A 21,395-nucleotide genomic window follows, 5' to 3' on the forward strand; every position below is an offset into this window, starting at 1 on the left:
ATGTGATATTTCAGTTTTTCTTTTTTAATAAATTTGCAAAAATTTCTACATTTCTGTTTTTTTCTGTCAAGATGGGGTGCTGAGTGTACATTACTGAGAAATAAAATGAACTTTTTTGATTTTTGGAAAATGGCTGCAATGAAACAAAGAGTGAAAAATTTAAAGGGGTCTGAATACTTTCCGTACCCACTGTATACACACACACACACACACACACACACACACACACACACACACACACACACACCTGTCTGTAGATTTGTCTCACACTTACCCCCTGCCTTGGCCAACCTAGTCCTTTCTCCCAGTACTGTTTCCTTCCCAGATTATTTTTATTTTTTTCCTCTCCCTGCAGCTCTCATAGTCAGCCTTGGCAGCAGTTGCAGCACTACAGCAGGTCAGTCAGCAACATTGTCAGCAACCAACATCTTGTCATGGACACATATTTGTTTAATCAGCTAATATATTTCCTATGTTTGTTATAATATCTGTAGTCACAGATCACCACCAGTAACATCTGCAGCAACAAGAAGAACAGCAGCAGCAACCTCCTCAACAGCAACTGTAAGTCATGTCAGCCCACAGTGTTTTAAAGCAAGACCTGGGTATTCTGTATTGATATTTTGAGAACTGCCCTTTTTAAATCCTTGTTCCATGTGCCCCTTTTATAATTTGAGCACCTGCCCTTCCAAAGGTCTCTGCGCAGCCCTGCGTGGTGCAGCCATAACGCGGCGTGGCACACGCCGCCTGTGTGAGTCTGGGGTTACTCGTGCTCATCGGTTCAGATTCAGAAATACTTCATCGATCCCCGAGAGGAAATTCTTTTGTTATAATTGCTCACTTTGAATATCAAGGTATTAAGGAATAGAAAAAATAATTGATAGTAGGTAAGTAGAAAATTATGAACAGAACTTTACTGATAAATAGTGGCTTGCCATATAGGTCAGCTGTGGCTGCCTGATACTGTCTGCTCAGATTAGCCTGTGATCCACCAACTGTATCAACCATCTTCCTACGATTCAGCTCTTTCCTCCAAATTAGACGCCAGTGGAACTCATTTAGCAAACAGGCCCAGGAGCTGGAAGCAGGGGCGGAGCCTAGAAACTAAAACCAGCAGGGAGAGGTGTAGACCATGTAAAGGGTAATACGTGGTCTATGGTCACAGCTGTGTGGCTGTGTGAGCAGGTTGGACAGTGATGACAGTAAATGCATGTAAAATGTGAGTGAACCGTGTTACTGTAGCTGTACAATATAAATGTCTATGAAGATTCTCAGTCATCCAGGTCATAGTTATCCAACGAAGGTTAAAATCAAGGGCAACAGGACTTGGTTGAAGCTACTGGAAGACGTTTCGTCCCTCATCCAAAGGACTTCTTCAGTTCTGACTGACTGGCAGGGAAACTCAGCTATTTAACCTCAGTGGGGTCGTTGGCCCGGGTCATCGATACGGTCGATCGACCGACATCGATCGATCGGTGTACAATATAAAGCTGGACAACATGTTTCAGATTTACTGGCTGTATTTCCTACCTGTCACCATTTAGACCAGAATCTAATCCTGAACACAGACAACACACCAGCTGTGCTGGAACAACAAGAACACCTGAACTGAAGTCCAGAAGATGGAAGAGGAGGACAGAGCAGAGTCTGCAGCATCCAGCTGTCTGTCTATGAAGAGTGACGGGTCCAAAGGTCGTCCTCTAGACTTCAGTACTGAACCTGGACCCTCAGACACAGGATCCAGCTGTCTGTCTATGAAGAGTGACGGGTCCAAAGGTCGTCCTCTAGACTTCAGTACTGAACCTGGACCCTCAGACACAGGATCCAGCTGTCTGTCTATGAAGAGTGACGGGTCCAAAGGTCGTCCTCTAGACTTCAGTACTGAACCTGGACCCTCAGACACAAGGTAAGAGAACTGCTACTAACTCATTCAGTGTTTGCTCCTAATGTTTTGCTGTTTGCCAAATGTAGAGTAACATTAGGCTTCATGAGCAACGAAATCACATCTACACTTACCATTCTTTCTCTCTCTCTGTCTCTTGGCATGAGTGTGTTTCTATATTTTCTATTTTTGTTTGTTTGTATGTTAGTAGTGCTGTTTGTTTAGTTTGTAGCGGGTGAGTTCCTGAGCGGTAATGACCCCTGTCACCAGGGTCATGCCAACTCACGGAGTTAAACTTTGTCCAGCTGAGAAATTGTCGGCTTCGAAAGTGTGAAGTCCACTTCCAGAATGGACAATGGAGTCGTCATCTTTCTGCTGTTACGACCCCCTGTTGGTCTAGGGGTGTGGGGGCCATAAACATATAGGCACAACTGGTAGATCTTAACAAGGTAACTTTTATTGGTAACAGAAGTGATGTAGACAGGTAACAAAAAAAACAAAAGGAGGGTGGACGAGGGTGCTGCGAAAATAACAAACCAAGTTAAAAGAAAAAGGTCCTCAAAAGGAGGCCTGTACCTATCTATCGTTTTAAGCAGAGTTGATTCTTGCTACAAAAGAACACAAAGAGCACAGCACCCACTCCACCTGGTGAAAACTAACACAATAGTAAACAAAACAATAATTTCTCCACTGCACCCAATGTGGAGCTAACATTCAAAGGTATGCAAATGTTTCCCTAAATACAAAGTACAACTAACAGACAGGCTATGCAGTCAATACCAGCGGCACACAAGTCAACAGGCGGTGACAAGCTGCCTGGAGCAACAGGTGGACTCTCCTTATGAGCCGGAGGTAATTAACGTGGTGACGAGCCATTGGTTAAATGGAACCAGAGGGAACCAATGGGCAGGACAGATGTCAGCACCCCAGAAACCACGAAGTAGGCGGGTCTTCATTCCCCAGGGACACAGCCTACTTGGTAGAGGTGAGACAGGGAAAAGGGGAAACAAAGGTGACAGCGACAGCTGTGACACTGCATAGTGTTGATAAAGTCAGCGTGGTTGTCGAGCAAGGTGTGGTGATGACACCTTTGTTCAGGTGGTGCCGCTAGTTAATCCGGCCAAAAAGATCATTTTGTCCAAAGTTCCTCCGTTTATTAGTAACAAAATCTTACAAAGAGAACTGGCGAGGTACGGGCAGCTAATGTCCCCAATTAAATCGATCCCTCTGGGCTGTAAATCACTGCATCTTAAACACGTTGTTTCCTTTAGAAGGCAGGACTTTATGGTTTTGAAAAATAACACTGAGGAGCTAAACTTAATATTGAAGTTTAGAGTGGATGACTTTGATTACATTGTTTATGCCTCTTCAGAGAGAATGAAGTGCTTTGGCTGTGGAGTGGAGGGCCATACTGTCTGCTCCTGTCCACAAAAACAATATGCTGAGGCTAATAACAGTGAGACTGCATGAACATACACAGAATTCACAGGAAGGAAATACACAAGAGGACAGTTCAGAGTTCACAGGAGGGGAATACACAGGGTACACAACAGGCTGGGCATCAGGGGACAGCTGGTTCTGTTGATGCTATTCCAGGTCCTGATGGTTCAGGTGCTGAGGTTTCAGTTTCTGGTGGTTTGGGAATGTCTCGGGTTACATATGTAACCCTTGTTCCCCGAGAAGGGGAACGAGACACTGCGTCAGTAACGACACTATGGGAACGCCTCTGGGCGTGGCAGGGCTGAACTATGAATGAAACTACTCCAATCCTATTGGTGTTACTAGACCAGTAGTGTGTGACAGCATAACCGGAGGGGGTATATAAGCACGCCGGCACATAGGACACATTTAGGACACACAGGCCCTTTCTATGAAGCAAGGCACTCCAGGCGGGGTGAGGTGTGGCGGACCGACGCAGTGTCTCGTTCCCCTTCTCGGGGAACAAGGGTTACATGCATAACCCGAGACGTTCCCCTTCAAGGGAACTCGAACTGTGTCGGTGACGACACTATGGGAACGAGATACCCACTTAGGCCGCACCGAAACCCCGCCTGCCCCCAGCGTGCAGAACCTGACGGCACGACTAGGAGGAGAGCGCACGGGTGCCGGGTGCAGAAGGAAGGTCCAGACTGTAAAACCGGATAAAAGTGTGAGGGGTGGCCCAGCCAGCCGCGACGTTGGTGCTGCCGGTTCTGGTGCAGCTTGTTCAAGTTCTGCTATTAAAGATGTCGTAGTAGAGGTCAGTGAGCCGTCACACACTGACAGCATTAACACACAGACTAAAGCAGGAGAGGCAGAATGTTCTCTGGAGGAGGAAAGTGAGATGCTGGTGGATAAAGATTTGTCTAAAGATAATAAAAAGAGTGTCAGTCTGCTTGTAAAGTGAAGAAAGCTTCTCCTCAGAGTGTCAGCAGTCAGGTGAAAGTGAAGGTGATGAGGAGAGTGATGTGGAGTCTCTGGCCTCCTCACAGACGTTGACTCACAAGAAGAGCGGCTATTCTTTAACAAGCATTAAGAGTTTTCTGCAGGAGAAAGTGTTTCCTGATTTGCAGCTCTTCCTTGATTCAGTGAAGGCTTTTCTGAGAACTCCTGGAGTCCTGGGAGAGAAAGCTTTCACTGTCCAGGAAACTTACCGTATTAAAAAACTAGTTCAAAAGGTCAAAAAGCAGTTAGAAGATGATGAATAAGGTTCAGAATCTTTCTTTTTTTCTCTTGTTTTGTTCTTTGGTTTCTGTATTACAACTTTTTTTGTATGTTATGGGGGAGATGCGTATAGGCAGCTTGAACTTAAATGGAGCAAGGGATGATGGGAAAAGGGCTTCTCTTTTCAAGCTGTTATCTCTAAAAACGTTAGATGTTATTTTTGTACAAGAGACACACAGTTCTGCTGATAATGAGGCTGACTGGAGGAGAGAATGGGCTGGTGAATCCTTCTTAACTCATAAAACTAGTAACAGTTGTGGGCTTGGAAAAACTTTATTACTCAGTCCGTGGAGTCTGAAGAGGTCATTGAAGGCCTTCTGTTGAAATAAAGAGCAGTGTATGAGAAAGTAAAAACTGTGTTTATTACTATCTGTGCTCCAGTTGTTAGAGTCGAGAGAGTCGTGTTTCTAGATGTATTGAATGAAGTTATTGGGAAATGTAGCAGTGAGGAATATTTATTTATTGGTAGAGATTTTAACTGTACTGAGGACAGCAGGTTAGACAGGAACCATGCAGAGCCTCATGTCGCTTCCTGCACTCGCCTGATTCAGCTTATGGAAGCTCAGCAGCTGTGTGATGTGTGGAGAGGTTTTCATGGCGAGCAGCGACACTTGGACACATGCTAAGGATAACTTACTGTCTGTGGCCAGGCTCGATCGTTTTAAACATCAGTTTAATGTATTTAATGTAAAAGTTTTTGGATCAGCCCTGTTGGTTTTTCTGATCACTCGCTAACAGTTTCTGTCTTTTATAAAGTGTGTAAAAGCCAGTAGGGCATTTTAACACAGCTTTATTGGAAGATATTTTAAAGATACTTTTGTCTTTTTAGGAAAAACCACCAAAACACAAATCTGATGTTATTTCTTTACAACAATGGTGGGATTTTGGAAAAGTTCTGATAAGAAAATTCTGTCAGCAGTACATTCAGAATGTCACAAAAGCCTTGATGAGTTCAGTTACAGCTCTGGAGTCTCAGGTGGAGGAGCTCAGAGACTTAGCTGAAGCCACAGGAGACCAACGCCACACTCAGAGACTTGAAGCTAAGAAGTGTTAATCGCTCTCTGAGTAGTGTGCACTCTGAGCAAAATGCCTCCTGTATGTGTTAAAGTAATGTATTTTAAATACGCTCACGCAGTCTCGTTTTGCACCGCTGAGGGAAGCAGAGGTGCAGTAAGAGGAAGCCAGAAGGCAATTAATGTGTATTGTGTTCTACAGGAGCCAATAAATTGTGAAAAAGAAGTAATCTCGTGAGTGATCCTTCACACACCCGTTACATCAGCTCAGGGGGCCCTCGTTAGGTCCTGTTTCCAAAATGTAGCCCACATGGATGTTCATCACACTTTTTCTTTGGTCTGGAGCATAAGAATGGACAGAAAAGGTTCATTCACAGTTTAAAGGGTGACACTGGGCAGGTGCTGACTGATCATACAGCAATTTGTAAACATGCCGTCAGTTTTTACAGCCACCTGGTTAAATGTGAGCACAGAGAGGAGCAGGCAGTGTCCCAGAGCTTCTACACTGTTCTTCCTCAGGTCGAGCAGCAGAGTAACGTAGAGCTGGAAGCAGCTCTTTCTTCTGATGATCTCTATGCAGCTCTGCAGAGCATGCAAAGTGGGAAAGCTCCCGGAATAGACTTCTGTAAGTCTTTCTGGTCAGTGGTGGGGGAGGATCTGCTGGCAGTACTGAGTGACAGTCTTGCTGGAGGGCGTCTGCCACTGAGCTGCAGAAAGGCGGTCCTTACTTTCCTGCCTAAGAAGGGTGACCTGCAGTTTATCAAAAACTGGAGACCTGTGTCACTGCTCTGCTCAGATTATAAGCTCCTCTCTAAGGCGTTGGCAACCAGGCTGAGCAAAGTGAAGGACAAAGTGATTCACTGTGATCAGACTTACTGTGCACCTGCAGGTTGATTTCTGATAACTGTTTTGATTCAAGACTTTTTAGAGATCTGTAAGTTGTTTGGCCTCAAAGCTGGAATAATTTCTGTTGATCAAGAAAAAGCCTTTGATCGTGTTGAGCACGACTATTTATGGCTCACTTTGGTCCTGTTTCATTGATAAAGTTAATGTTTTGTACTGTGACATTCAGAGTGTGCTTAAGCGCTCCTTTTCAAGTCCAAAGGGGAATTAGACGGTTGTGCCCTCTCTGGCATGTTATATTCTTTAGCTTTTGAGCCTTTGTTGTATAAACTTAGATGTGACCTTCAGGGATTGACCATTCCAGGTTGTAATGCACCCTTAAAGCTGTCAGCCTCTGCAGATGACCTGGTCATCCTAGTGGATACTCAGCAGGACATGGACATGTTGGTGAGGGATGTAGTTCAGTTTGGCTCTTTATCTTCTGCCAAAGTTAACTGGGATAAAAGTGAAGCTCTGTGTGTTCTCTCTGGAGAAACAGCAAAGCCTGCCTGGGGGGTTAAATTGGGAAGGTTTCGTCCACTTTATGGCATCGCCTGTCTTGCGTTGACCCCCCACCTGACCTGCTGTCAAATATCCAGGCTCTTCTTCTTGACTTTTTCTGGGACAAACTACACTGGGGGCCTCAGAGTGTGCTGTGTTTGCCAAAGGACGATGGAGGAGAAGGCCTGATCCACCTCAGCAGCATGGGGGCTACTTTCCGTTTCCAGGTTTCTGTGCGGTCCTACTGATTTAGTGTGGAGGCCGTTGGTTTGTACTATCCTGACTCAGTTAGGTGGACTTGGACTGAACAAATCTTTGTTTCTGATGGAGCTCACTATACTGGCTGCTTCAGGAACCAGTCAGTCATGGATCACGGTTCAGTGCAGTCTGTCAGGTGGGGCCAACTCTTCTCAGGCGGTTCTGTCCCTCTAATGTTGTGACTCTGGGACATGTAGTTCAGCTTGCAGGAGCAGGCTTGGATTATGCAGCTCCTCTTGCCTCCTGTCTAGTGGTGAATTCCACTCGTGTTATTGCTCTGTTGCTCAGTAAATGGAGAGAAGCTCTCACGGGCGGTGAGCGGACTTTGTTGAACCGGTATTGTGATGGTTTTGTTGAACCTGATGAGAATGATGTTTTCCCTTCAGTGAACATTTCCCCAGATTTTAAGAACCGCACAGGACCGGTTTTAAAAAGTGAGATCTCCCCTGAGTTTTCTTTCCAAGATGTCAACAGAAAACTGATGTATAAAACTTTTGTTAAGATTTTGCAGAGGGACAAATGAAATGGCAGAGCTGACACTCCATGGAGGGCTCACTAGTGATAGTGTTGGACCTGAGCGGAGAGCGCTGTATAGACCACCATTGATTAAATGAGCTGCTGACCTGCAGTGGAGGATTTTACATGGTATTGTGTCTGTGAATGCTTTTGTCTCTGTCATTAACTCTGATGTTAGCCATGATGGTCCATGTTGCACTAATCGTGAGACTGTTTTTCATTGTTTCATGGAGGGTTCTCGATTGCTGCCACTGTTTGAAATGTTGGAATATATTTTTGAACTGTTTGGGGAGGTTTTTTCTAAACGTATGTTCATTTTGTGGTACAGGTACTCTCAAAAGAATAAAATTAAATGCTTTTATATTTTATAAAATATTTAGTATTTATATTTATCTTGGGGTTAGGGTTAGTTATTTTCGGCTGTTTTATATGAGCAGGAAAAAGAAAACTGTGGATGATGATGCTGTGCTCATGTTTGTAAAGATGTTGAAAGCCGTTTATAAACAAATTTGAATTATTATCGAATGATGAAGGATCTGGAAAGTTTTTCCAGTATGTGGTGTTACAAGAATGTTCTTTGTTGGGGTGTAGATGATGAACTGCTTTTTGGAAGTGTACTGAGATAATTTGGATTCTGTGAATCTTTAATGAATGTTGTTGTAGTTTTGTAACCTTTTCTAATAAATGTATTGTTAAATTTCAATTTCTCCCTCTCTGTGAGTACAGACACTGGTTCTGCAGACGGTGCATCGCCTCATACTGGGACCAGTCTGCTTCATCAGGACACTCCTCCTGTCCCCAGTGTGGAGACAGATCCAGAACCAGAGCTGGACTGCAGACAGCCAGTCAGAGCAGCTCTGTACAAAGTAAGACTGTCCATCTGTCTGCTGATGTCCTCATGTCTGAAAACAGGATTCTTGGCTTTCTTTGCCTCGCAGCATTTAAAATGTTGCTGTCTCAGCCAATCAGAAACATTTTCAATAGGATTCATTTTTCTTACTGGTTGTTTTTATGTTGGTACTAATGAATAATTCCTACTAATGATTCTTTCTTCTGTGACAGTGGATGGCAGTCTGCAGGAGGTTTTAGATGAACATAAGATCAGTCTGAGGAGGAGATGTGAACGTGTGACTGAAGGAAGTGATGAAACAGGAAGTGGAACCCTCCTCAACAGGATCTACACTGAGCTCTACATCACAGAGGGACAGAGTGAAGAGGTTAATACCCAGCATGAGGTGAGGCAGCTTGAGACAGCTTCCAAGAAGAAGACCCTCCATGACACTCCAATCAGGTGCCAGGACATCTTTAAAGCCTTACCTGGCCAACAGAGAGCCATCAGAGTGGTTCTGACCAACGGCGTCGCTGGCGTTGGAAAAACCTTCTCGGTGCAGAAGTTCACTCTGGACTGGGCAGAGGGCTCGGAAAACCAAGATGTCGGTCTGCTCGTTCTGCTCTCGTTCAGGGAGCTGAACTTGATCAAAGATGAGCGGCACAGTCTCCTCACGCTGCTCCATGTTTTCCATCCAACATTACAGAAGGTCCCAGCAGAGAAGCTCGCCGTCTGGAAACTGTTGTTCATCTTTGACGGCCTGGATGAAAGCAGACTTTCATTGGATTTCCACAACAGTGAGGTTGTGTCTGATGTCACACAGAAGTCATCAGTCAACCTGCTGCTGACAAACCTCATCGAGGGGAATCTGCTTCCCTCGGCTCTCGTCTGGATAACTTCCAGACCTGCGGCGGCCAATCGGATCCCTCCTTCGTGTGTCGGCAGGGTAACAGAAGTACGAGGCTTCACTGACGCCCAGAAGGAGGAGTACTTCAGGAGGAGAGTCAGTGATGAAGAGCTGTCCAGCAGAATCATCTCACACATCAAGACCTCCAGGAGCCTCCACATCATGTGTCTAATCCCAGTCTTCTGCTGGATCACTGCTACAGTTCTGGAGCACATGTTGACTACAGAGCAGAGAGGAGAGCTGCCCAAGTCCCTGACTGACCTGTACTCACACTTCCTGCTGGTTCAGATAAAGAAGAAGAAGCAGAAGTACGATGAGGGACATGAGACGAGTCCAAAGAAGCTGACGGAGGCTGACAGGAAGGTTCTTAGGAAGCTGGGGTGGCTGGCGTTTGAACAGCTGGAGAAAGGAAACATCATGTTCTACCAAGAAGACCTGGAGCAGTGTGGTCTTGATGTCACAGAGGCCTCGGTGTACTCAGGAGTTTGTACAGAGATCTTCAAAAGAGAGAGTGTGATCTTCCAGAAAACAGTCTACTGCTTTGTTCATCTGAGCGTTCAGGAGTTTCTGGCTGCAGTCTACATGTTCCACTGTTACACCAGCAGAAACACAGAGAGACTGGAGGACTTCCTGAGGAAAGACTGGACATACAAAAACAATTACTTTGGAATCAATGACAGACGTAGCCCGTCCCTGGCTGTCTTCGTGAATGGAACCATACAGAAAAAAATTTACCCGTCCCTGGATGTCTTCCTAAAGAGTTCCATGGAGAAATCTCTCAAAAGTGAAAATGGCCACCTGGACCTGTTTGTTCGCTTCCTTCATGGCCTCTCTCTGGAGTCCAACCAGAGACTCTTAAGAGGCCTGCTGGGTCGGACAGACAACAGTCCAGAAATCATCCAGAGAGCCATCAACAACCTGAAGGAGATGAACAGTGATGAGATCTCTCCTGACAGAAGCATCAACATCTTCCACTGTCTGACGGAGATGAACGACCACTCAGTACATCAGGAGATCCAAGAGTTCCTGAAGTCAGAGAACAGATCAGAGAAGGAACTCTCTGTGTTCCACTGCTCAGCTCTGGCCTACATGCTGCAGATGTCAGAGGAGGTTCTGGATGAGTTGGACCTGAAGAAGTACAACACATCAGACCAGGGACGACGGAGACTGATTCCAGCTGTGAGGAACTGCAGAAAGTTTCGGTAAGTCCAGATGTGATTATCAGCACTGTAAAGCTGAAGCATCAGTATTACAGTAAAGATCCACACTTTACACACTCGCTCAATATAAAACCTCCACAGTATAAAAGTTTCCTAAACTAGTATTAAAGCTGCTTATTGAAATAATTCTACATGTGTTAAACTCCAAATGTCTACAAACATCATTTCTGTGTTTCTATCCATCAAGTTAGTGACACAAGTATCTTCTATCATCTTCTGTCTTTCTTTGGGTGATGGAGGCTTGATACAAATCCAGCAGGAAAACTTGAGGATTAAGAGTTTGTGCTGAAAATGTTTTGACAGTCATCATTTTATCCCAGCAGTCTTTTTATTTTTCCACTGATCCAGTGTCTGCACTCTGTTTCTATACTGTGTCTGTTTCTTGTTCTTCTTCTATACAGACACACAGACATGTCGTATCTGTTGGATTTATTTTATGTTTGGAGTTATTGATCTTCTATTTTTTCTCTGCAGTTTGGGAGCTATTTCATATGAAGGACTGTTCTGTCCATTTTCACACTTTATACAATATCTCTGATTATTGTTTGATTTGAGAGGATGTGAGGGGAGGCCATCCTCCGTCTTGAAGAGCAAACAGAACACCCCCCTCTCCATCCTCATTAAATAAAAGATTCCACTTTACATTGTTTAGTTCCAACTATGAATGTCTCTTCATGTGTTTTGCTGCATTAGAAATGAGTTTGATTTAGAAACAGTAAGGAAGCTCTCTCTCTGTTAGGATTTGAAAGGACTGGTCTGTAAACTGGTAAATTCCAAAGATACTTTAGTGATGAGAGAGAGAGTTTTTAAAGCAGAAATAATATCAGTTTGCAAACACAAACTGTCAGACAATGTGTTTCCTTTCTGCACCATTTCACAGCAGCAACACTAAAGGCAAGATATGCAGAGAAAACAGCAGCACATGTGATGCCCACTAGAGTGTGAGCACATTTGTGTGAATGGAATTATTAGATTTGATGGTGTTTGATAATTTGAGTTTATATCTGTATGTTTCCTCTTTTGAAAAGGACTTTCTTTGCTGTTTCTATGAGTAATGTGGTTTGGAAATCAAAATGTTAAATCTGCTGCAGCAGTTTGCGGACAGTAGGTGGCGCTGTGAGACTGTGGTTTACCCAGGGACTGTAATCAAGAGCGCATGCTCCACTGGTTTTCCTCCTAAATGAGGAGATTTCAGCAGCGACAGGCCACGTCTCCCTGTCTCATCATTCTTTCCTGTATTTCAGAACAAATCCAACAGTTTCTGGGTGCTGCAGGGAGGTACCTGTAACACACACATTTCCACTGTGGCTTTCATTGAATGTGCAGCCACAGTCTTTGTGTATTTAGCAGCTGGTTTCCTCAGACAGCAGCTCATTACACAATCAGCTGCTGGGACGGCCTCCAGGTTCATTCTGCCAGTGAAGGAGAGCTCAGCAGCTTCAGTTCAGAGGAGGGATTTTATCATCACCAAGCTCAGAAGAAATGATGCTGTTAAACAGCTGAACTCCACTTGAGAAAAACTATTACCAATAAAATGGTGATAATACAGTCTTTAGTACTAATTATACTATCAATGCAACAGGAGTGATTAAATGAATTTAGTGGCAGATGAAAAGCAGATGGAGTGACATAAGATGCATCAAGGGTGCAAAAATAAACACAAGCACTTGACTGAGGTAAATCCATACGAGTGCAGTTCCAACCTGCAGTGATTTTACAGCTCAGTGAACATCACGTTAAAGTTTAACAAACACAAATCACAGCACCCTGTTAATCACAATAGGACATGTTCACATTACAGTCATTTGGCAGACACTTTTGTCCAAAGCAGTAATAATGTGGTACATTATGTTGCCCAAGGACACTTGGACATGTGGACAGGAGCTCAAGTTTCATACCACAAACCTTGTGATCAATGGTTGAGCAGTTAAACTGCAGCCGCTCATGTTAATTTCCTTTCTGATGCAAAATGAACAGTCTATTTTTAGAATAAAGTGTCAGATTGTATTATATTTTAAGTTTTATATTCTTTGTCATCACAGACTTGGTGACTGTGGACTCTCAGAGACTCACTGTGAAGTTGTGGCCTCAGCTCTGAAGTCCAACCCCTCCCATCTGAGAGAGCTGGACCTGAGTGGAAACTACAACCTGCAGGATTCAGGAGTGAAGCTGCTGTCTGCTGGACTGGAGAGTCCAAACTGTAGACTGGAGATTCTGAGGTCAGTTCATGTATTCTGCTCTTGTTCTGTGTATATCTACCAAATTTAAATCCAGCACAAATCTTTTTAAAAGTTTGTCAGTCTGAAGAGTTTGGCTCCAAATTTAGTCTGAACTCAAAGTGGATTCATGTTGATCCAGTTCTAAAGACGACTGAGGATGAAGCTCACAGTCAGTCAGCTGTGAGTTGATGGAGATGACAGTGGTGATGAGGAGAGTCTAAATCTGTGCTTTGAAATGAGCATCAGAAGTACTGGGACAGGTGTTAAAGAGCTCTGCAAGTTTTTGGATTTTCTTCAAGTCTTATTCATTTCATAAAGTATTTTTATTTCATATCGGCCATTTTGGAATTCTATAGGAAACATCTGTCTTAGTATTTTTCATCAAGTGACACATGATTGTTATGAATTAGAAGAAACAGAAGAGAATGAAAGTAACCAAAGTACCAACATGTCTGATTTGATCATTATTCCAGACTGGCCTGAGATCAGCAGCATGTTATTGATCTGTGTTGACATGAATAGGTGTTTGAATGTTGTGCTGACATTTGGATGATGTCCCCCTCTCCATCCTCATTGAATAAAAGATGCCACTTTACATTCTTTAGTTCCAACAATGAATGTCTCTTCATGTGTTTTGCTGCATTAGAAATGAGTTTGATTTAGAAACAGTAAGGAAGCTCTCTCTCTGGTAGGATTTGAATGGACTGGTCTGTAAACTGGTAAATTCCAAAGATAATTTAGTGATGTTCACTGATGGAGAGTTTTTAAAACTTAATGTGAGAAATAATATCAGTTTGCAAACACAAACTGTCAGACAATGTGTTTCCTTTCTGCACCATTTCACAGCAGCAACACTAAAGGCAAGATATGCAGAGAAAACAGCAGCACATGTGATGCCCACTAGAGTGTGAGCACATCTGTGTGAATGGAATTATTAGATTTGATGGTGTTTGATAATTTGAGTTTATATCTGTATGTTTCCTCTTTTGAAAAGGACTTTCTTTGCTGTTTCTATGAGTAATATGGTTTGGAAACCAAAATGTTAAATCTGCTGCAGCAGTTTGTGGACAGTAGGTGGCGCTGTGAGACTGTGGTTTACCCAGGGACTGTAATCAAGAGCGCATGCTCCACTGGTTTTCCTCCTAAATGAGGAGATTTCAGCAGCGACAGGCCACGTCTCCCTGTCTCATCATTCTTTCCTGTATTTCAGGACAAATCCAACAGTTTCTGGGTGCTGCAGTGCGGTATCTGTAACACACACATTTCCACTGTGGCTTTCATTGAATGTGCAGCCACAGTCTTTGTGTATTTAGCAGCTGGTTTCCTCAGACAGCAGCTCATTACACAATCAGCTGCTGGGACGGCCTCCAGGTTCATTCTGCCAGTGAAGGAGAGCTCAGCAGCTTCAGTTCAGAGGAGGGATTTTATCATCACCGAGCTCAGAAGAAATGATGCTGTTAAACAGCTGAACTCCACTTGAGAAAAACTATTACCAATAAAATGGTGATAATACAGTCTTTAGTACTAATTATACTATCAATGCAACAGGAGTCATTAAATGAATTTAGTGGCAGATGAAAAGCAGATGGAGTGACATAAGATGCACAAAACACACACAAGCACATGACTGAGGTAAATCCATACGAGTGCAGTTCCAACCTGCAGTGATTTTACAGCTCAGTGAACATCACGTTAAAGTTTAACAAACACAAATCACAGCACCTGTTAATCACAATAGGACATGTTCACATTACATTAATTTGGCAGACACTTTTGTCCAAAGCAGTAATAATGTGGTACATTATGTTGCCCAAGGACACTTGTACATGTGGACAGGAGCTCAAGTTTCATACCACAAACCTTGTGATCAATGGTTGAGCAGTTAAGCTGCAGCCTCTCATGTTAGTGTGCTTTGTGATGTAAAATGCACAGTCTATTTTTAGAATAAAGTGTCAGATTGTATTATATTTTAAGTTTTATATTCTTTGTCATCACAGACTTTGTGACTGTGGACTCTCAGAGACTCACTGTGAAGTTGTAGCCTCAGCTCTGAAGTCCAACCCCTCCCATCTGAGAGAGCTGGACCTGAGTGGAAACTACAACCTGGAGGATTCAGGAGTGAAGCTGCTGTCTGCTGGACTGGAGAGTCCAAACTGTAGACTGGAGACTCTGAGGTCAGTTCATGTATTCTGCTCTTGTTCTGTGTATATCTACCAAATTTAAATCCAGCACAAATCTTTTTAAAAGTTTGTCAGTCTGAAGAGTTTGGCTCCAAATTTAGTCTGAACTCAAAGTGGATTCATTGATTCGTTGATCCAGTTCTAAAGACGACTGAGGATGAAGCTCACAGTCAGTCAGCTGTGTGTTGATGGAGATGACAGTGGTGATGAGGAGAGTCTAAATCTGTGCTTTGAAATGAGCATCAGAAGTGCTCGGTCAGGTGTTAAAGAGCTCTGCAAGGTTTTGGATTTTCTTCAAGTCTTATTCATTTCATAAAGTATTTTTATTTCATATCAGCCATTCTATAGAAAACATCTGTCTTAGTATTTTTCATCAAGTGACACATGATTGTTATGATTTGATGTTTGATCATTATTCCAGACTGGCCTGAGATCAGCAGCATGTTATTGATCTGTGTTGACATGAATAGGTGTATGAATGTTGCGCTGACATTTGGATGATGTCTGTAGAAGGCTGACATTATGATGATTCACAATAACACAATGACAAAGACCCTCTACTCATTTTAGGGAAAAGCTCATTGATTAGGACATAGTAATGTTGAGCTCCACATTTAATACCTGAACACATCTGATTGGATTAGAAATGGATTTTAATCTTCATCATTTATTCTTTTTTCAGATTGAGTTTCTGCAGTTTGTCAGAGATCAGCTGTGCTTCTCTGGCCTCAGCTCTGAAGTCCAACCCCTCCCATCTGAGAGAGCTGGACCTGAGCTACAACAAGCTGCAGGATTCAGGAGTGAAGCTGCTGTGTGGTTTTCTGGAGAGTCCACACTGTAGACTGGAGACTCTGAGGTCAGACACCATTTTTGCCTTCTGTGCTGAGATTAATATGATGTGAAAGTTGTGGTGACACTAAAGTGCAGATGTAAGGCTGATATTATACTGATCCACACTGAGGATCTTAATGCTAAAGTCTCTTTGCTTCAGTGGTTTAGTCCATTGACTGTGGCAGAGCAATGTTGAGCTCCGCATTTAAAAGCTTAATATAACAAGATATAACAAATCTCCACTGGATAATTTACTCTGAACCTCTTAAACTCCTGATTTTCAGCTTCTATACCACATCATGTTTTTAAAGAAATGATAATAAAACTACATGAATTCATGAATTGAAGAAATAAATAATCTCTATTTCAACTATCAGACAATAACAAATAGATTCAGTATTTGCTTTTTCAAACATTGTTATGAAGCTATATGATGCTTACACTGACTGAATAGTTTGAAGTGAAGAAGCTTTGATTTGATAACTCCACTATTCCTAAGAGAAATATTGTAGATGCTTTTTGTTCACATTTCCCCAAAGTTCATCCTGACATATTTGGCATCTTTGGAAACTTTGGGATCTTGAATGGAATCTTAAATCAGTTTCTGTGGGTTTCTGGAATTTGCAAAAACAAACATCAAGTCCCACATGATGTTTGTTTTTGCAAATTCCAGCCGTGCTTGGATGTTTTTCTTTGTAAGAAAAGGCTTCCGTCTTGCCACCCTACCCCATAGCCCATTCATATGAAGAATAGGGGAGATAGTTGTCACATGTACCACATAGCCAGTACTTGCCACACATTTCTGCATTTCCTCTAATGTTGCTGTTGGCCTAACCTCCCTGACCACTTTTCTTTTTGTCTTTTCATCAATTTTGGAAGGACGTCCACTTCTTGGTAATGTCAGTTGTCCCATATTTTCTCCACTTGATGATGACTGTCTTCACTGTGTTCCATGGTATATCTAATGCTTTGGAAATTCTTTTGTACCCGTCTCCTGACTTGTCCTTCAACAATGAGATCTCTCTGATGCTTTGAAAGCTCTCTGCGGACCGTGGCTTTTGCTCGGAGATGCAACTAAGAAAATATCAGGAAAATCCTCCTAGAACAGCTGAACTTTATTTGTGATTAATCAGAGTCACTTTAAATAATGGCAGGTGTGTAATGTCTTCTAGTTAACCTGAGTTTGAATGTGATTGGTTAATTCTGAACACAGCCACATCCCCAGTTATAAGAGGGTGTGCAAACTTATGCAACCGGGTTATTGTAAGGTTTTTATTGTTCATTTTTCCCCCTCGAAGATTTTAGTTTGTTTTTCTATTGAATTGTTCACATTAAAGGTGGAAAAAGTTCTGACATGATTTATCTTTGTCTCATTATTTTACATCATAAGAACCTGGCTTTTTAACAGGGGTGTGTAGACTTTTTCTACCGACTGTAGGTGCCTTTTGTTCACATTTCCCCAAAGTTCATCCTGACATGTTTGGCCTCTTTGGAAACTTTGGGATCTTGAGTGGAATCTTAAATCAGTTTCTGTGGGTTTTTCTTTGTGTTTGGCTGCACAGCATGAGTTTGTATAGATGGAGCCACTGGTGGAGCTGCAGAGTTTAAGAGGTGAAGTCACTACGTCTTTATTGAAGTAGCAGCATGTTGTCATTAATATTAATGAGAGCTCTATTTACCTTTTTGTATTTTACTAATCTTTGCACCTGCATCCTGTTGGGTTCAGGTGTTTGGAGTTTCCATTTTCTAAACTTCTACATTCTAAACCTTCTTCAGCTCTGAACAGATTATTAAAACACTGAATGATTTCAAGCAGGAACATTGTCTTCTAAAGTTACATCATTTATTCTTCATTCAGATTGAGGGGCTGCAGTTTATCAAAGATCAGCTGTGCTTCTCTGGCCTCAGCTCTGAAGTCCAACCCCTCCCATCTGAGAGAGCTGGACCTGAGTAACAACAAGCTGCAGGATTCAGGAGTGAAGCTGCTGTGTGGTTTTCTGGAGAGTCCACACTGCAGACTGGAGACTCTGAGGTCAGTTCACTGACTCTCTGTTACTATTGTAGATCTGATATGTTAACAATTTAACCTAATTTCTTTTCATAACTTCCATCCATAAAGTTGTAAATGTCCTTTTGTTCATATTTTCATGTTTCTTGTACTAAATTTAGTCTACTGGTTTAATAGACTTGTTTCTTAAAGAAACTGTAGAAAATGTCCGCTTTTAGTCGTTAAAGTAAAAGAATGTTTCTAAGTTTTGGTAAATGGTCACATCTGTTACAGAAGATCCTCTGAACTAATATTTGTTTTAAACTGCTCAAGTTTACTGCTTCACGTAGAAATATTTATTTGCTTTCTGTTGGTTTCAAAGTGTTTTCATAAAGAATTTCTGATCACTGATATTGATCCTTCAGAACACACACGTTTTAGATCTCTCCCTGCTCCCACACAGCTGATTAAACAGCTTTAGCAGTTCATAACGAGATGATCATTTGAATCAGCTGTGTGGGAGCAGGGAGAGATCTAAAACATGCAGAACTAGTGTTCCTCCAGGAGAGGGTTGGGAAACACTGGATTAGGACATATTAATGTTGAGCTCCACATTTAAAACCTGAACACATCTGATCGGATTAGAAATGGATTTTTATCCCCATTTATTCTTTTTTCAGATTGGGAGACTGCAGTTTGTCAGAGATCAGCTGTGTTTCTCTGGCCTCAGCTCTGAAGTCCAACCCCTCCCATCTGAGAGAGCTGGAGCTGAGTGACAACGAGCTGCAGGATTCAGGAGTGAAGCTGCTGTCTGCTGGACTGAGTCCACACTGCAGACTGGAGACTCTGAGGTCAGTTCACTGACTCTCTGTTTCTGTTAGATCAATTCATCAACCTAATTTCTGTTCATACATAACTTCCATCCATAAGGTTATAAATGTCCTTTTGTTCATGTTTTCATGTTTCTTGTACTAAATTTAGCCTGCAGTCACAAAGACTTGTGTTTCTTAAAGAAACTGTAGAAAATGTCCGCTGTTAGTCGTTAAAGTAAATGAATGTTTCTAATTTTTGGTAAATGGTCACATCTGTATACAGAAGATCCTCTGAACTAATATTTGTTTTAAACTGCTCAAGTTTACTGCTTGACGTAGAAATATTTCTTCGCTTTCTGGTGGTTTCAATGTGTTTTCACAAAGAATTTCTGGTCACGGATATTGATCCTCCAGCACACACACACACACACACAGACCTGAGATCAGCAGCATGTTATTGATCTGTGTTGACATGAATAGGTGTATGAATGTTGTGCTGACATTTGGATGATGTCTGTAGAAGGCTGACATTATGATGATCCACAATAACACAATGACAAAGTCCCTCTACTCATTTGAGGTAGAAGCTTATTGATTAGGACATAGTAATTTTGAGCTCCACATTTAAAACCTGAACACATCTGATTGGATTAGAAATGGATTTTTATCTCCATCATTTATTCTTTATTCAGATTGAGGGGCTGCAGGTTGTCAGAGATCAGCTGTGCTTCTCTGGTCTCAGCTCTGAAGTCCAACCCCTCCCATCTGAGAGAGCTGGACCTGAGTAACAACAAGCTGCAGGATTCAGGAGTGAAGCTGCTGTGTGGTTTTCTGGAGAGTCCACACTGCAGACTGGAGACTCTGAGGTCAGACACCATTTTTGCCTTCTGTACTTTTTATATTTTACAGTTTGAACCTGCATCCTGTTGGGTTCAGGTGTTTGGAGTTTCCATTTTATAAACTTCTACATTCTAAACCTTCTTCAGCTCTGAACAGATTATTAAACACTGAATGATTTCAAGCAGGAACATTGTCTTCTAAAGTTACATAATTTATTATTTTTTCAGATTGAGGTTCTGCAGTTTGTCAGAGATCAGCTGTGCTTCTCTGGCCTCAGCTCTGAAATCCAACCCCTCCCATCTGAGAAAGCTGGACCTGAGAGGAAACGAGCTGCAGGATTCAGGAGTGAAGCTGCTGTCTGATCTGAAGGAGAGTCCACACTGCAGACTGGAGACTCTGAGGTCAGTAGAGGGTTGGAGTCAGTCCATGCTGGTTTCAGCAGTATTGTACTAAACACAGTTAGTATCAAAGCAGAGATCCAGTATTTCCTCTAAACCTCCAACCTTCTCAGCGGCTGCTTTCCTCAGTGAAGCTGTGAGAGGAGAATGGTGACAGGCTTCAGGATTGGACAGAAAGACAGAGAGAGAGAGAGAACAGGCAGTGATCATGTGTTTGAGTTGATGTGAAGACGACTGTTGTTGTTGTGTTCATGTCTCCAGGAAATAAAGCTGGATTCCAGCTGACAGCATCACAAGATGTATAGAGACAGTGGTCCTCATTCATCAAACTGTCAAATCTGATCTCAAAGTGTTTGTTCACTCATTTCAACACTTGATCAACTATTGATCAGTTCATCTTTGTCACAGCTCTGAGATCAGTCTGACTGAAGCCTGCAAATCACTGGCTCTTATTTCAGAGAACCATCATTAATTTAGTAACCATGTGGTCTTTTTACAGACCAGAACCTCTGCTGAAGTCCAGTAAGCACAGCTGATGTTTAGCTGTTCAGTCTTTGTATGAACATGTAGGACCTTTAACATCAAATTTATATCTGTCCATGTGTCTTTAGTTTGGTCCAAATGTTTTTAGAACAGACTCCATATTTACAGATTTGTCCTGTAATATTTCAAAAGTAGCTGAAATCTTCAAATGTGACTGAGCCGCTGTTTTTAACAGCTTTGAGCCCTAACAGCAGTAAATCCATCATTACAGTGAGCAGTGAATATCTCTCTGTCTCTGCAGTCATGATGCGTTCAGGGACTCTCAGCACTTTATTTCCACTGTGTACTTGAGTGAAACCTGCAGAGTAAACAGACCTGATGCCCAAAGTAATGGGAAAAGAATGCATCCAGATGGAGAAGGAGAGAGGAGCTCAGTGCATCATCTCCTAGCAGTCTAGGCCTATAGCAGCATCACTAAGGTCTGGTTCAGGACTCACTTGAGCCAGCCCCAACTATAAGCTTTATCAAAGTGGAAAGTCTTAAGCCTACTCTTAAATGTGAGAGCTGAAATGAAGCTGGATACGCTACACAACCACTCCACTTCTGCTCTGAACAGGACTGAAGTCCCTGCTGGTCTTTATACTGGATGTGCTGCATCACTGACTGACAGCTGATGAAGGGAGTCTCTGTAAACTCTGATTTATGACTTCTGCTGTCTGTCTTCTTCTCTCATCAGCTGGTGGTGATCTCTGTCAGAGTGTGAGGGATGAGAAAGGTGGAGGTGTTGAGAGAGGATCAGCTGTGTCCTGATGATCCAGAGAGGTTGAAGCAGCAGCATCAGCTTGTGTGTGGAGAGGCTCTGACTGGGCCATGTTACTGGGAGGTAGAGTGGAGAGGAGAGCTTCATCCAGCAGTGACTGACAGAGGAATCCCA

General features: G+C 42.6%; 1 protein-coding gene across 1 annotated transcript; it reads left to right on the forward strand.

Moving 5' to 3' along the window:
- The first annotated feature begins 504 nt into the window (after window positions 1-504).
- LOC119895444 (NLR family CARD domain-containing protein 3-like) lies at window positions 505-21,395 on the forward strand. Its single transcript, XM_038708579.1, has 9 exons — window positions 505-564; window positions 1,545-1,906; window positions 8,482-8,621; window positions 8,818-10,693; window positions 12,754-12,930; window positions 14,928-15,104; window positions 17,800-17,973; window positions 19,808-19,981; window positions 21,198-21,395. The coding sequence occupies exons 2-9, from the start codon at window positions 1,623-1,625 to the stop codon at window positions 21,205-21,207; spliced, it is 3,012 nt and encodes a 1,003-aa protein (XP_038564507.1). The 5' UTR covers window positions 505-564; window positions 1,545-1,622; the 3' UTR covers window positions 21,208-21,395.

This window comes from Micropterus salmoides, unplaced genomic scaffold (genome assembly GCF_014851395.1).
Source record: "Micropterus salmoides isolate LMB-PRFRI ecotype aquatic unplaced genomic scaffold, ASM1485139v1 Ms_hic_scaffold_9, whole genome shotgun sequence".
Taxonomy (NCBI): Eukaryota; Metazoa; Chordata; class Actinopteri; order Centrarchiformes; family Centrarchidae; genus Micropterus; species Micropterus salmoides.

Bases quoted from the DNA above. Each gene is read 5' to 3' on its own strand.
- LOC119895444 (XM_038708579.1), top strand. From the start codon at position 1,623: ATGGAAGAGGAGGACAGAGCAGAGTCTGCAGCATCCAGCTGTCTGTCT. The intron at 1,907-8,481 runs GTAAGAGAACTG...CTGTGAGTACAG, and splicing joins CCTGGACCCTCAGACACAAG to ACACTGGTTCTGCAGACGGT. The intron at 15,105-17,799 runs GTCAGTTCATGT...TTCTTCATTCAG, and splicing joins TGTAGACTGGAGACTCTGAG to ATTGAGGGGCTGCAGTTTAT.